At 42.1% G+C, this 16,071-nt stretch overlaps 1 protein-coding gene across 1 annotated transcript; it reads right to left on the bottom strand.

Moving 5' to 3' along the window:
* Positions 1-2,809: 2,809 nt before the first annotated feature.
* LOC134204332 (vacuolar protein sorting-associated protein 8 homolog) lies at positions 2,810-7,881 on the bottom strand. Its single transcript, XM_062679162.1, has 4 exons — positions 7,581-7,881; positions 6,009-7,516; positions 4,342-5,818; positions 2,810-4,280 (listed from the first exon to the last, which is right to left on the bottom strand). The coding sequence occupies exons 1-4, from the start codon at positions 7,683-7,685 to the stop codon at positions 3,603-3,605; spliced, it is 3,768 nt and encodes a 1,255-aa protein (XP_062535146.1). The 5' UTR covers positions 7,686-7,881; the 3' UTR covers positions 2,810-3,602.
* Positions 7,882-16,071: the final 8,190 nt, after the last annotated feature.

The raw sequence follows: 16,071 nt of genomic DNA, 5'->3' as shown, positions 1-16,071 counted from the left end.
AAGTATTGCAAAAAGGAGGAGATCTAATTTTATTATTACTGAGAAAAGAGGCCCACCCCACTGCATTACTATTTCAAGCTCCAAGACACGATGTCCGATGGTTCACATGCAAAGATTATTCGGCCGAATAGAGGCAGATTTTTCGGCCGAACATTCATAGCCTTTCAGTACAATTTATTTATTTATTTATTATCAGACTAAGGCAGGAGTGGCCTGTGGTGCACATAAAAGTCTTCTCCATTCAGCTCGGTCCATGGCTGAACTTCGCTAACCACGCAGTCTGCGGAGGGTCCGCAAATCGTCCTCCACCTGATCGATCCACCTTGCACGCTGTGCACCTCGCCTTCTTGTTCCCGTCGGATCATTGTCGAGAACCATTTTCACCGGATTACTGTCCGACATTCTGGCTACGTGCCCGGCCCACCGCAGTCTTCCGATTTTCGCGGTGTGGACGAAGGATGGTTCTTCCAACAGCTGATGCAACTCGTGGTTCATTCGCCTCCTCCACGTACCGTCCGCCATCTGCACTCCACCATAGATAGTACGCAACACTTTCCTTTCAAAAACTCCCAGTGCGCGTTGGTCCTCCACGAGCATCGTCCAGGTCTCGTGTCCGTAGAGAACTACCGGTCTTATAAGCGTTTTGTAGACAATCAGTTTGGTACGGCGGCGAACTCTATTTGATCGAAGCGTCTTGCGGAGTCCAAAGTACGTACGATTTCCAGCCACTATGCGCCTCCGAATTTCTCTGCTGGTATCGTTATCGGCGGTCACCAGTGAGCCCAAGTACACGAATTCTTCAACCACCTCGATTTCGTCACCACCGATAGAAACTCGTGATGGGTGGCTTGAATTGACCTCTCTTGAGCCTCTTCCTATCATGTACTTCGTCTTCGACGTGTTGATGGCTAGTCCAATCCGTTTAGCTTCGCTTTTCAGTCTGATGTAGGCTTCCTCCATCCTCTCAAAGTTACGTGCCATGATATCAATGTCGTCGGCGAAACCAAATAACTGGACGGACTTCGTGAAAATCGTACCACTCGTGTCAATCCCTGCCCTTCGTATTACTCCCTCCAAAGCGATGTTGAATAGCAGACACAAAAGACCATCACCTTGCCGTAACCCTCTACGCGTTTCGAAGGGACTCGAGAAATCTCGGAAATCCGTTTTCGTGCATTAGCTGCCATAGCTGGTCCCGATCGATTGTATCATATGCGGCTTTGAAGTCGATAAATAGATGATGTGTGGGTACGTTGTATTCGCGGCATTTCTGCAATACCTGACGTATGGCGAACACCTGGTCTGTGGTAGAGCGTTCACCCATAAATCCCGCCTGGTACTGCCCCACGAACTCTCTTACAATTGGTGTTAGTCGGCGGCATAAAATTTGGGAGAGTACCTTGTAGGCGGCGTTCAGCAATGTAATTGCGCGGTAGTTGCTACAATCCAGCTTATCGCCCTTCTTGTAGATGGGACACACGACACCTTCCATCCACTCCTGCGGCAGAACCTCATCCTCCCAAACCTTGGTAATCACCCAGTGCAGCGCTCTAGCCAGTGCTTCACCACCGTGTTTAAACAGCTCTCCTGGTAGTTGGTCAACTCCAGGGGCTTTGTTGTTTTTCAGCCGGCCGATCTCCTCCTGGATTTCCTGGAGATTCGGAGCCGGAGGTTCATTACCATACCGCCACCGTTGTCTGCCATATCGCCATATCGGGGGCAGCAGGGACTATGTCCAAGGGCTTGACGATCCCTTTCCATGCCATCTGCGAGTTGTGGCGCCTGCCTAGGATGTGGTGGGGTTTGACAGTGGGCCCTGTTAAACCTCTATAAAAAGCTGCATGAATCCGCAAGTAGGCTCCGCCAAAGCGACCGTGTTCCGCTCAAAGCGCACAAGCCCAAGTCCTGGTGTTAGGTGGGACGCTAAACAGCCCTGACTCGACGGCCCTCCGACGAGACAGGAGGTTTGCGCAGGCCCAATAAGCCGCCTTTAAAAACAACCATAACGAACGACATAGAAGATAATACGACTCGATACAATCGGCAACGACCTAGGCGACGAATACAGGATCACGATTGGAAGCTTGGAACATGGAACTGCAAGTCGCTAGGCTTCGCAGGTTGCGACAGGATAATCTACGATGAATTACATCCCCGCAACTACGATGTCGTAGCGCTGCAGGAAATCTGCTGGACAGGACAGAAAGTGTGGAAAAGCGAGCATCGAGCGGCTACCTTCTACCAAAGCTGTGGCACCACCAACGAGCTGGAAACCGGCTTCATAGTGTTGGGAAATATGCGCCAACGCGTGATTGGGTGGCAGCCAATCAACGCAAAGATGTGCAAGCTGAGGATAAAAGGCCGTTTCTTCAACTATAGCATCATCAACGTGCACAGCCCACACGAAGGGAGATCCGACGACGAGAAAGAAGCGTTCTATGCGCAGCTGGAGCAAACATACGATGGATGCCCACTGCGGGACGTCAAAATCGTCATCGGTGATATGAACGCTCAGGTAGGAAGGGAGGAAATGTATAGACCGGTCATCGGACCGGATAGTCTGCATACCGTATCGAACGACAACGGCCAACGATGCATAAACTTTGCAGCCTCCCGCGGAATGGTAGTCCGAAGCACTTTCTTCCCCCGCAAGAATATCCACAAGGCCTTTCAGTACGAGTCACCATTAATTATGTCTAATAGCGAGATATTTTTGCCTTTCTCGTATTTAATAAATGACTTCACTATTTTGTGAGATTGGAAGGATGTCATCTAATTGTGTTTTACAATGTTTCTATAATGATGAAAACATTTATTGGTCTATATTTCGGCTTACAAAACACTATGGACACGGACTTCAAGATTCATTACCGAAGTTCAAGATGTCTAATGAACTACACGATGCATGACGTGAACTTTTCTTAATCATATATTATCGTTTGTTGGTTAACATCGTTCGTAAGTTCAATCAAAGTAAATTGTCTGTTTTTCGGGTATTGGAACACCCGACATGGACATTAATTTACGATGTTCTGAAAACTCAGATGTAAACTGGTACATTATATGACAGATTTTGATTTAAAAAATGTATTGGAAGTAACCACTTCCTTCGATGGGACTTGAATCCACGGGTCGTGGGTTCGAGTCCCATCGAAGGAAAGTGATTACCTTCAATACATTTTTCAGATCACAATCTTCCATATAATTTAGATATTTACATCTGAGTTTTCAGAACATTGTAAATCGGTAACATTCTTTGATGCGTATGCTTTCGTTACTCGAATTACGGAAACCTATGTTTCATAAATAATATAATTAATTACAAATTAACAATGCTTATATAATTTTTAGCTATATAATATTGAAGAGTATCCATTATTTTCTTAGAAATGCTTAAAATCAGTGAAATCATTAGTTGGATTTCAGTTTCTACTAAAGAATAGCTACATTACACAGAATGCAATATCATAAAGAATAAAGTCTTTAAAAACTTACCCCGTTCGTCTGCTCGTCGGAGTGGAAGAAGGACACTAATGCTGCTGGTCGAAAGTAGGAACGGCGAAACAGAACATCCGAGAGATCAATACAAATAGTGTTCGACACTACAGGCCAATGCGCGGAGGAGCGCTCAACTTTAGAACACTGGAGTCGTTTCCGTGATCGCTAGGCATGCTTGTTGCCCCTAATTCCACGCGACACTCAGAGGTTCCCACAGGTTCCCGCTCACTGATAACTACGTCGCATCTCGGGCATTTCAATTTTGTTAATTTGCTACTTGCTCCTTCTGCCGAAGGTGAACCAGTCACAACGGTGCAGTAACGACTGGCACAATCCTTATGCAACGCATGGCCACAATTGCCAAAAACCACAACGCAATCTTTAGCGCCGTTGTACAGCTTGTTTCGACAGATGATACATTTGATAGATTTCACGCAGAGTCCTTTCCTAGCGAAACGGCGCTCTCGAGCTAGAATGGCGTGCAGATCTCGGCCCAGAATTTGTGACGTAGTCTCCAGTAGCACCGTTTCGTATGCGGAATTGGACAACATGCCGATAAGAACGTGTCTGATGTCACCGAAGTTCCCTGTCTTCGTCCCGGAGGTCAGCACCAACTGGACCAGTTTAGCCAAATCGACAAACTCGCTTGCCGAATGTAGGATATTTTTCGTTATTTGCGTTAGATCAGCTCTGGAGAGAACAATTTTCAACAGTGAGAACCAGAGTTCTTGACGTTCGGCCTCTGACAGGACTGTCGAAGCTCGGGAACACAAACCGGATACCTGAAAGAAATCGAATGATGATAGCAATATGGTGATCTCACTATCCTGTTATTAATCTTACCTGCAGAGCACACATCTCGGCCGTACTTTCCGGGGCATCTTTAAGCGCTTCTACCGCAACGGCATAAGCCGCCTGGTAGTCACCCTGCTTTTCGTACAGATAAATTAAAGCCGTATTCATTCCATGGCCCTTGATAACACCGACAGCGAAATCCAGCCGATAAGAATCGTTAGACTTCAGGAACTCGATCACGTCTTCCGGTTGGTATTGACAAAGCAGTTCCAAGTACTTCTCACAGTCACGTGTTTCCAACTGGACTCCTTGCTTGTTTAACTGCCGAAGAAACTGAAACAATCTCTCCGGACTATTGTGCAGCTGTTGAAGAAACTGATTTAAATGTCTCATAAACTGATCCGTTGCGACCCGAGTCGTCTGTTCACAATTAATGTCCAGAATGGTTTGAAAATTCTTCATAAATAGTGGCAACACTTGCCTCCGTTCTTCCTCGCTGTACTGGCAGATGTAATTGAACAGCTCGCTATGGCGGAACTCATCCAACAAGTAGCAATCGAATATTTCCTCGTACCGACCAAGTTGCTCCAAAATGTATTCCGTGACTCGATAACACCGGCCGTGACGTGAAATTTCCAACAAATCTTCATTCGGAATGTGACTAAGGCAGTTGGACCGGAGCAGTTCTAACCACGTTTGCTCCTGTTCGGAATGTTCTCGCCGAGTCATACCACCAATGGAAATTTCCTCACTCTGCCTCGTCAGATAGGTTATTACTCGTTCTAAGAGCAGTTCATTTTCTGGTAATTGGCGGGAAGCTATCTGTTGAGCAATGAAATTCAGCAAACAGCCGATCTGCGACCAACTGGCGTGCTCCGGAGTAAGTATTTCTAACAAAATATTTATAATCCGTTGCCGCTGAGATAATCCAAGTTCTCCATTGAACTCTTTCTCCTGGAATGCAAGTGAAATCACGTTCAGCGTTTCTCTGGTATCAAACTCCAGCAATGTCCTTAGATACGGATAAGGAAGCTCGGCTTCGGGGGCGTTCTTAGAATGAATCACCGTTAGGCAGCGCAGCACTTCATGCTTCACCGTGGCAATCAGCTCCGGTTCAATGTCTCCCGTTGGATAGCCTCGACCTGCGAGACAGCTGGACACATACACCAGCAAGCAATTCCCCAGATGGGAATCGTTCTCGTCGTTGATGATTGGAATTAAATCCGTCAGCGAAACCGTGTAATCACGTAGGGCTTTAGTGTTTAGGTACATCTGGGCCCGATATAGGTTCTCCTTGCGGCAGATGGTGAGCACCTGATGCAAATCTAGGCATTGCCAGTCCAGCTTAAGAATTAGATTTTCCAGCCGAGTAAGGTCTCTTCTACGCAGAAAATAATCACAAAGGACTTGTGCAACTGAAGGAGCGATCGAGTTCAGATTATCGTTCTCGATTTGTCGGGCGATGATAGTTAAGTAGTAGTCAGTAGTGGGGAGGCGGTCGTAAAGCTCTTGCCAGAGGAGATTCCTAAAAACGAATGCAAGCCAGATAACAAATTATTAAATTGATTAGTTTGAAATTGTAGCAAAAGAGTTGTTCCTACAGTATTTCTACTCCATGCAAAAACAAACTACTTCAAAGCCACTGTGTAGTATTGGAGGTAACACAAAAAAGAAAAATAATCTGACATGAAAACATGTATCTAAAAATTCCTTACTTCTCATTTATCTCTATCAGACACGCTACCATTGCTTCCAGGCACTGTTCTGGCGATTTACGAGTGGCGCTCAAATACTCATCAAACATTCGAAGGATTCGCTCCTTAGCAACGGCTAACCGACGGTGTCGTCCAGCTGCCGCTCGGTATCCGTCAACGGCCAGTTCAATTGCTTCTTCCCAGCGTTGCATCGACGTCAGGTAGGAAATTCGGTCGCTCCAAGCTCTGGCGCTGACCCCGTGTAGGCTTTTCCCTGCCAGTAGATATATTTGGCTACCCTGTGAAACAACCGTATTGTAACAAGCCGAGTCTCCGGCTAAGGCTAGAGCTGGGGAGACGTTTCCTCCGGTTGCTAAGCCTTTGAACTGCGCGGAATTGTACATCAGACCAACATTCGACACGTCAATTGTTTCCAATTCCTTGTTGGTTCGAACATCCGACAAATGGAGCATTTCCATCGTGTCCAAACAGGCAATTGTCTTCGGTCCAAGCCAGTGCAGCGCCAAAAGATTGTAACCAAGGTGAATATGGCGAAGAAAGATAAGAGATATCCGTCCACTGCAATAGCTTATCTGATGGAAATACAAATCAGCTCCACGTGCAGCTGCTAGCACGGGATCGATGGTTCGTGACGAATCTGCAGCTTGAATCAGTACCATCTGCCATGCGAGCAGTGGCAAACAATCTGGATAACCGGCCATGGGATGGAATTTAATGACCTTAAGTCTAGGACGGATCATCACGACAAAAAACTTGCTCAGCGTAGCCAACGCTGCCAAAGTATAATTCTTCAACGGATGTTCCTCGTCTCCCAACAATAATGGCTCTACCGTACAAACCTCTCCACGGGCTCCACTAAATAAGCAGCGAGAATCACAGCCACGGATTCCTAGCCTCCTGGTAAAGCTTAAACTCCATACAGATCCACCGGAATCCGAACAAAGTGCTAGTGCAGGCCGGTTCGTCCATTTCAGATGCAGCACACCCGTGTTTGGAGTAATTACCTCGTTAAGTGTACGAATCACGTCTCCTGTAAACGTATCTATCATCAGTATACTCCCCCGGGCGAACCCGGCCAACAGACGGGTATTGTCTTCGTTGAAAGCCAAAGCTGAAACCGCTCCTTGCGAAATCCCATCTTGACAGCACCATTTCAGGGTCTGCGAACAGTCAAACGCCAAAATATGTCCATGTGATGTTCCCACGGCAATCATTTGTGAAACCGTACAGGACGTTGCCAGTCCGGCGTCTATTCTGTCCACAGCGGATGTGACCTGTGCCGTAACGCCCTGTAGTACGACGTGCCTTAGAATCGACTCCATTCGCATGTAGTCATCGTTCAACGAAGGAGTCGGTGTCGACCCCAACCCTCCACTGACCACACCCCCATCTACAACTGTTCGCCCGGCCACCGATACACTGTCCAGGTCACTATCTATTTCACTGAGTACACTTTCCAACGTTGGGAGTTGGTCCACCGCAGGAATGGAATATTCCTCATCATCCAGCTGAAAGGAAATGTTGAATCAAAATGTTAGTATCAAATTTCTCCCTTATCAGTGCTCCACCCACCTCCTCAATATCCAGTTGGAGCGATTCAGCCAGCAGACTATCATTTGAGGATCCATGATCGGAATCCAGCAACGAGTTCATCGACGGCGCTTTCAGGCTATTCATGATAAGTGGGTCGGCAAATTGTTGTCACAAAACTGACTTCAGAAAGCAGCCATGGCCTCAACTTGATTATTAAACGAAATTATTTCACAGAAAGAAAAAGCTCGTCATTAACTGCAAACGCACATATTTTGACAAAATTTTTCTCTCCTGATTATCGCCTCGTTTTTCGTATCACTTTTTATCGGTTGTTTCTTTCTCGCTGACGTTTGACCAGTGTGGTCAGATTTTTTTATCAGTGTGATTGAAAAAAAAAATCCCGCCCCATTGAAAATAGATGGAGGACCAAATCACGTGCGACACGTTTTCTGCACAATACAAGACAAAATTTTCAAAACGACTTAGGGTAAAACGACCTATTATGGAGGGGTTAAGCACCGTGTCAAAATAAAATTGATTACAAAAATTCTTCAAAAATTACCTGTTGGTCGATTTCCATATTGTAGTAGTTGAATAGGATGCTCGTTAACTATAGTTTCGTAAATATTACGTGAATTGTTTTGAACTTATGTTGTTTTGTTTTTATCAGAATAAAAACAAACTACCGCAATAATAGGACGCAGTTGCCTATCGTTGCGATATTTTTTGAAGGTCAGTCCTATTGTTGTGGTATTGCATGTAATTCTTATGGAGAGCGATACCGCAACAATAGGACCTTAGCACTACCGCAATAATAGGCTCAAGAGATTCAAATTTTTAACGAAAAATGTTGATTTTCCATCATTTTGAACGGAATTTTGAGAAACAAAAGCTGTTCTAGTCGTTAATTCGAAGAGTTTTAGCGTACCCACAATTGTTTTCAATGGTGTTATATCCAGAATGGACTATTTTAACACTACCGCAACATTAGGGTATACCACAACGATAGGACGTTTTACCCTATCTGCTTCTGTAAACAAAGATTCAAACGACGATTTGACGAATCTGATAGCTCTCCCACGCAAACCAACACCACCAACAGGTAGCGGAATCCTTCACCTACCTATTGATGGTGTTGGTTTGCGTGGGAGAGCTATATCAGATTCGTCAAATCGTCGTTTGAATCTTTGTTTACAGGAGCAGATAAGTCGTTTTGAAAATTTTGTCTTGAATAGACCAATAGACCAATGCAAGATCTTGACTTAACCTCAATTATTTGACAGTTCACAGAGCTTGTTTACAAGGTGTTAGAATTAAAATCGATCAGCTGGAAATAAAAATCCGTAATTTTCGTTCAAAATCATTTTGATCCGAATATTCTAGTGATATGCTTTGATACCTACCATAAATCAACCACAGCAGACATCAATATTCTAAATTAATCGCAAAACAGTTTTTCCGGAAGCTGCTCCAGAGACTAAGTCCCTGTAAACAAGCTCTGTGAACTGTCAACCTACGTCATCATACACTGGTCTATGCAAACTCTAACTTACACTACTAAAAATCCACACATATTTATTGGCAAAAATCCATAGATTTAACTTATGATGTATATCAGCGCACACATACCCATTCTCCATGCGAACTACTTATAAAATGTATATCCAAATAAACTTTATGTGTGGTCTCGAATTAGCAATTATTTAATTTATGTGTGGTTCTATATCAATTATATTAGGGTAGAGCTATTGCAAAAATTTCTAACGGCGACACATATCTTATATAGATATTTCTGGCAGTGTAGGCTTTGGTCCGATTCGCGAATTAAAATCAAATTAAACTTAACAGTTCAGAAATTATGCAATCTCCCGTTCATAAAAATGGATGGTGCTATCCAGCAAGATCAACAAAATATCTATCAAAAATGATTCAACATCTGTCAAAAGTAATCTTGCTCTGCGAGCAGGGTTATTTGAAAATTTTTGAACTGTCATTTTTAAGTTCAATTTGATTTTAATTCGCGAATCGGACCAAAGCCAAACCTCACTTATTTTACAGTTCACATCGATTTTTGGTTTAAATTTCAGAAGTTTCATTCTAAATTTTCGACCACTAGTCTAGTTTGAATCTGGAGCAAAATAGAACAAACTCGCTGGTTTCCCATTTTTAATTAAATTAAATCATTATGTTGCTGCCCAGAAAGGCACTGCCCAGAATACTTCTGCCAGTAGCTGCAGTTCTCTTTATTCAACAATAGGTATCTACAATGCATCCATAACAATATTCCTTAATCTATCCAAGAGCAACTACAACCAACTGGCGCCTACCTCCTATCCATCTTCGATCTACAGCGAAGCGTCGCACACTACCTGATATTCCAACACTCTTCCTTAGTGTGCACGCGTCGCTACTTTCTTGGCTCCTTCTAAAACCGAGCCTCCCGTCCAGAGCTCCTCCTCGCCGAACAATTCCTCCTGGCCCAATCCGTTGCCCGTACAAATGGCCTCTATCCGACGTTTGCACAGCACCCTCTGTTGACCAGCTCCTGAATGTCCCGACGCTCCTCCTGGACGCTTGCTGACCAGCCAGCATCCTACCGAACGTTCCAACCTCCTGATGAATGCCGTCCGGCGCTACCCAAGACTTACGTGGCTGATCCATGATCCCACTGCGCCACGCGACTTATGCGGCCGATCCATGATCCCACTGCGATAACGTCGACGGCCATAACATCTCACTAAGATGGAGAACGGGAATCGTTCCTGGGCCCATAACCTGTTGGCCAGATAAGGGAACCCCCTCACAAAGAATAACCACTAGAGTTCCCTCTCTACACCACGGCAGGCTACTGACTGATACTTCTGCCAGTAGCTGCAGTTCTCTTTATTCAACAATAGGTATCTACAATACATCCACAACAATATTCCTTAATCTACCCAAGAGCAACTACAACCAACTGGCGCCTACCTCCTATCCATCTTCGATCTACAGCGAAGCGTCGCACACTACCTGATATTCCAACACAAAGTGGATTGATCCGTAGATAAAATGACGCATTCATACATCGAAACAATTGAAAATTATTTGAATCTCGTGATTCAAATCTGCAGAAAATAGAACTGAACGTTAGAGCAAGATTACCGGTGGTGAGTTTGAGCCGTTTGGCAGCGCAGTATCATTACTTGACACTTTACCGGTCGCTACTAAACGCGCTGCTATAACAGTAGCGCGACTGACAGGCGACCAAATTTGGTAGCGCGATAAGAGCGCTGCTATTTGATGAACTGTCAACTGTCAAACGTCACCGGTACGGAATACAGCAACCAAATTGAGAGCCGAAAATAGTGACCGATACGGAAGTGAGTGATGAAACTAAAATGAAAGCGCTGCGCGGGTGATTAAAATGCTCGTGACCGATAATGATGCTCTTATACCAGTTTTAATTTTTTGACAGTTGACTGGTATAAAAAATGAATCTAGAACAGCTGCTGGAAAAATTAATGTTTCAGATTCATATTCAAACTGACAGCCCCGAACGATTTGAATCACTGCTGATTTTACTCTATAATTAAACCATTGACGAATGGTGCTGGTTTGCGTGGGAGAGCAAACAGATTCGTCAAATCGTCGTTTGAATCTTTGTTTACAAGCAGATAAGTCGTTTTGAAAATGTTGTCTTGGATTAATATGTATGCACGATGCAAAACTGAAACGACGTCGCAAGGTGAGGGAGAAAAACAGACAAACGGTCAAAACGTCGAGAGGGGTAAGTCAGCGCTCGTAAAATATTTATGTATAATGTAATTCGTCACCCACGAGGGGTATTTTCTTCAAAATGAAGAAGAAGACATGGTGCCCGATTTTCTGATGGCTTTGTACCGGACATTTCGGTCTATGTATTCGTCAATGATTAAACCAAAGAATCGATTGAGCGAATAAAATTTTTTGACGGGAAAGGTCAATTTTCCGACTTCTTTCATTCACTATTGCAAATTTTGCAGTTTTCGACCATGCAAAAAATCAAGCAAAAAATATTGTCCCATTGGTTTCTCCATATATGGATGACGACTCCTCTGCAAGAAAAAGCTTTTTGGGATGTAAAAAAAGGTGCAAGAATGATGTTAGGATTGTGCTTTCGCTGAATTCTATACAATTGGACGTGTGAGCATTTGTTTTAGTGCTTCGACAAATTTGCACGGTAATCTATTCTTCGGTGAGAAAAGCAATAATATCCCGATTGGAAACCTGTCCACTCGAAAAGGATTCTTCACTCGTTCAGCCACTACGACAAAACCATTCAGCGATCCCCGAAAATACAGTCCACAATTTTTTAATTCCGCATCGAGGTCCTGGATTGTGATGCACTTTTTCCAAACGGCATTTTCTCAATGTGTATGTTCAAATATTACGTAACGCGATAAACCTTGTTTTTGAGAACCCCCCACCCCCTCGTAACAATCTGTAACAATTTTCAGAACTACCCCCACCCCTTAGCGTAACGCGTAACTAATTTTGTTTAAAAAAAATTGGTGAAATTTAAAACACGTTAGGGTAAAGTGCCCAATAGTGGACCCCCAACCAATAGTGGACCCTCCAGCCATTTTTGCATTATTACAGCACAATGTTAACATTTTGCTATGAAATTCCATCGGGGGAACCTACCTTACAGTCCTATGATTTGATTACATGCATTGGAAATGCTATGGAAAGTAAAATTAGATGATTTTTTACAATTCCATAAAAAATAAACACGAGAGTGTCCATTATAGGAATATTTTGGGGGGTCCATAATAGGGAAAAAGAACGTCCCGAAACGGAACATAAAAATCAAATGAAGTGTCGACTATAGGGAAGCAAATTCCTATTATGGACCCCCAGGGGGTCTACTATAGGGCGAATTCAGTCAGACTTTAAAATGTTAATTTCAACGAATAACGTGTATTTGAGTGTTTTATGTATGTATCGTGAAGAGGAGATGCAGGACTTGGTATTAGATGTCAAGCAGAATTAATATGTTGAAAATTTCTACTCTTTATGACAAAAAGAGCAAAATTTCGCTACTAGGGGGTCCACTATTGGGCATTTTACCCTACAATAAATAAATTGCATTGTATATTGCCGATTTCACCAAATTGAAGAGTTATGTGTAGATTGTGATTTGCCCGCTTCTTTATCTCACACTCACTCTCATTTCGGGTTGATCGATTTTTGTTACTGAAATTTACCTAATTATAACCCATTACTCGTTAGTCACATGTAAGCGTGTACACTAAATCGATTCCCGCCACCCACTCGGAAAGATCTTTTAGATGTCTCCCGTGATATCTCTGAGACAAAAAAATTAGTCTACTAGATATTTTTCTTCGATGTCTAGAACCTGTCAGACCTCAAATCCGCCTCAAATGCAACAACCGTTTCTACCTCAAATTTAAACCGTTTGAACCGATAGCGATTTGACAGATAGATTCTCTTAGATAACGCAGAGAATTCTCCTAGACATGGCTAGGTGGATTCTACTAGATTTTTGCTAGATTTGATGGAGATATGGGTACCTTGATCTTTCTACTTTTCATTCTTTTTTATTTTCGGATGTTTACATTACATTCAGAAACATTTTAAATATATTTTATATTTTATTTCATGCGAATAATACATTTTTCTTTAGATTTATGAAGACTAGATGAGTTCGATGAATAAGTAGCATACTTCTGCTATTGATCAAGGATCGATCGATGGCCAAAGAGAACAATAACTCAACAAGGCATTAGCCTATAAAACGGTTCCGTACTCGGCCCTGCTACGAATGACGGAAAAGCGGTCCATTATAATTGCAATCCTGTTTGAAAGAAAAAAAGAAGGGTTTTCCGTATGATTATCCAGTTTTCCAGTGCACATGTAGATTGAGGTTTTGGAAACGCCACTGGGAGGACAATTGTTCTATACTCACCACCAGGCCACCCACAACGCCGGTGCTACACCAGACAAATCCGATCTCTAGAAGTCCGAAGCAGCATGCATTTGATAACTACAAAAGTTGCCTGGAATTTCTTTTAGTTTGATGACGAGTTATCTAGAAAATAATCGTCCGCGGAGAAACTGCAACCGAAATAAACCAACATTCGAAACATTGTTTTTTTTTTCGTTCTATTCCGATCTTATTATCGCGCAATCCGTTATCAAGCGGAACGGCACACTTCCAGTAAATTCGCCGGCGAAATGTTTAATGTACTCCCGAATACAAAACGGTGAGAAAATTTTCGGAAACGTGGTGCGAGTGCGAAGCGGAATATGGAAATGAAGCAAAAGCAAAAATGGCGGGGTGCACTTTTACAGCACTTAGTTGAAGGCACATGGTTGGTGCCCAAGATGAATTTGAAGCTTCACTAGGGTGGTTTGTGTCATAATGAGGTAGATTTTTGTTCGCTTTTAGACATTTTCCAATGCGGGCATGATTTGACGTCTACACTTTGAAATAAATTAATACTAAATAGTTTAAAATTCATTCTAAATGACGATTCGCCTGGTTGACCCCAAACTCGTATTCGATACAGCAATACCAGGATAGTATAAATTTGAGAAAATCGTCCTGTAGTATAAGTTAGATATATGACTCTTTAGTTTATTCTGGAATTGGCTATGAATTGTAGGTTATGTTCGTTTGTTTTCAATGGTTTACATTCATAATACAATCATTAAAACAAAAATCACAATCAAAGTATATTTATTATTATCTTTATTAAAATCCATAATTTAGATCAATGAAATTGGAATTTGGTACCACCATCATTCGTGATGGAGGCGTCATATACACGACCAGGGCCTGAGGTACATTTTCAACATTTTCCCTTTCCGGGGTGGTGTTGGTGGTAGATGTTTGTGCTGCATTGGGACCACTTGTGGATGGGGAGCCGGAATCTCACTAACTCGCTGAACTGAATGTAAATACGTGCGGCTTGGTTTTCTCCACCGAGAATGCCTTCCTAGCACCACATAGAAAAGTGTTGTATGTAATTCCGCCAAGGCATCCAGAACGTAGACGATCCGGCCATGAATCACCAGGTGCATGTACAGATAATCTGCAATGTGTGAATTGTCTTGCCATCGCCGGTCTGTCTTCCGACGGCAAACTGATGTTTTGGAAGACTTGTTTCAAACGCTGCGGTCTGGCGCTCATCCAGATCCGATGTTACGGTTTTGGCCGACCGAATTAGGAGCGCTCTGATGATCATCATAGTTATGCAGCAAAAAGTAAACATATTTTAAAACAATTGAAACGGCTTGATTTTTACTCAAGTATATAATATATAATATAATACTTACGTTTTTTCTTCAACATTATGATTTTGTTACAAACTTGATGGTTGCAAACTTGAAAATGAAATGAAAATTCTTCGCTCTTTAACCGAGTTGGTTATGCGAAAAAACGGTGCCATCTTGATCAACGAAATCAATACATGAAGTTAATAAATTCACGTTATTCTTTCATAGTATACATTTTTATTAATGCTAGTATACTATTTAAACTATGCTTCGTATAACTTTGAAAAATGCCGAAAATGTATAGTTTTAAATCTATTTTAAATTTGTTCTATTTCTGAGTGTATATGTTTTCAGATTGAGCACTCACACACAAATATTATACACGGAAAATCAAACTTTTTTGAGTGTATTGAGTGTGAGAAAAAGATGACTGTGAGAAAAAAATCTCGCAATACTCTTATAAAGTGCAAAAAGCGCAATATTTTATGCCATTTTAAAGAAAATAAACATTTTTTTTCGCTATGCAATTAATTTGTTACGCGTAACAATATTCCAAATGACACCCACCCTCCATATTTTGCGTAACAAATCGTAACAAAAATTCAACAACCCCCCACCCCCTATTGCGTTATAACGTAATATTTGAACAGATGTGTATACACTCAGAAATAAATGTATGCTGAATAGGTTAAAAGTCATACACGTAAAAAAATAACCTTATATGTTATGGCAAAAAACCATTCGAAAATACTTATACTCTTCATTATGCCACCTAATGAATGATCCCATATCAAAAAACTAATAACATTCATAAGTTAATGAAAAGTATAAGTTTCCGAATGTATGTGACTAATGCGATGTATAAGTTTTTTCTTATACATGTCATTAAGCGCCTGCTTTGGCAAAAAAGTATTAGAAATATTAATAATAAACAACATTAAATTTTTTTACGTGTACTAATTGGCTATTCGCCTGGTTGACCCCAAATTAGTTTTAGCTTGAACAATACGGAGATAGTATAAATTCAACTTATTAGCGCATAGTATAACTTTCCAGTATATGAGAATAGAATAAAAGGGTTTTAATGATTTTAGTTTTGATTTGGATCTGTCAGAAACAGTATGTAAATAAAAAAAAAATCTATATTTTTAAATAAAGTTTAGGTTAAGCATATTAGATTTTATTGCAGTAGAATATATAAAACTGAGTATAATAACTATATTCTATAACTGAATTGCAACGGCAAATTTGTAAAAGGTGTCCACGCTCG

Source organism: Armigeres subalbatus, unplaced genomic scaffold, assembly GCF_024139115.2.
Source record: "Armigeres subalbatus isolate Guangzhou_Male unplaced genomic scaffold, GZ_Asu_2 Contig515, whole genome shotgun sequence".
Lineage (NCBI taxonomy): Eukaryota > Metazoa > Arthropoda > Insecta > Diptera > Culicidae > Armigeres > Armigeres subalbatus.
The sequence above is the reverse complement of the archived record's forward strand: the minus strand, read 5'-3'. Positions and strand labels throughout refer to the sequence as shown.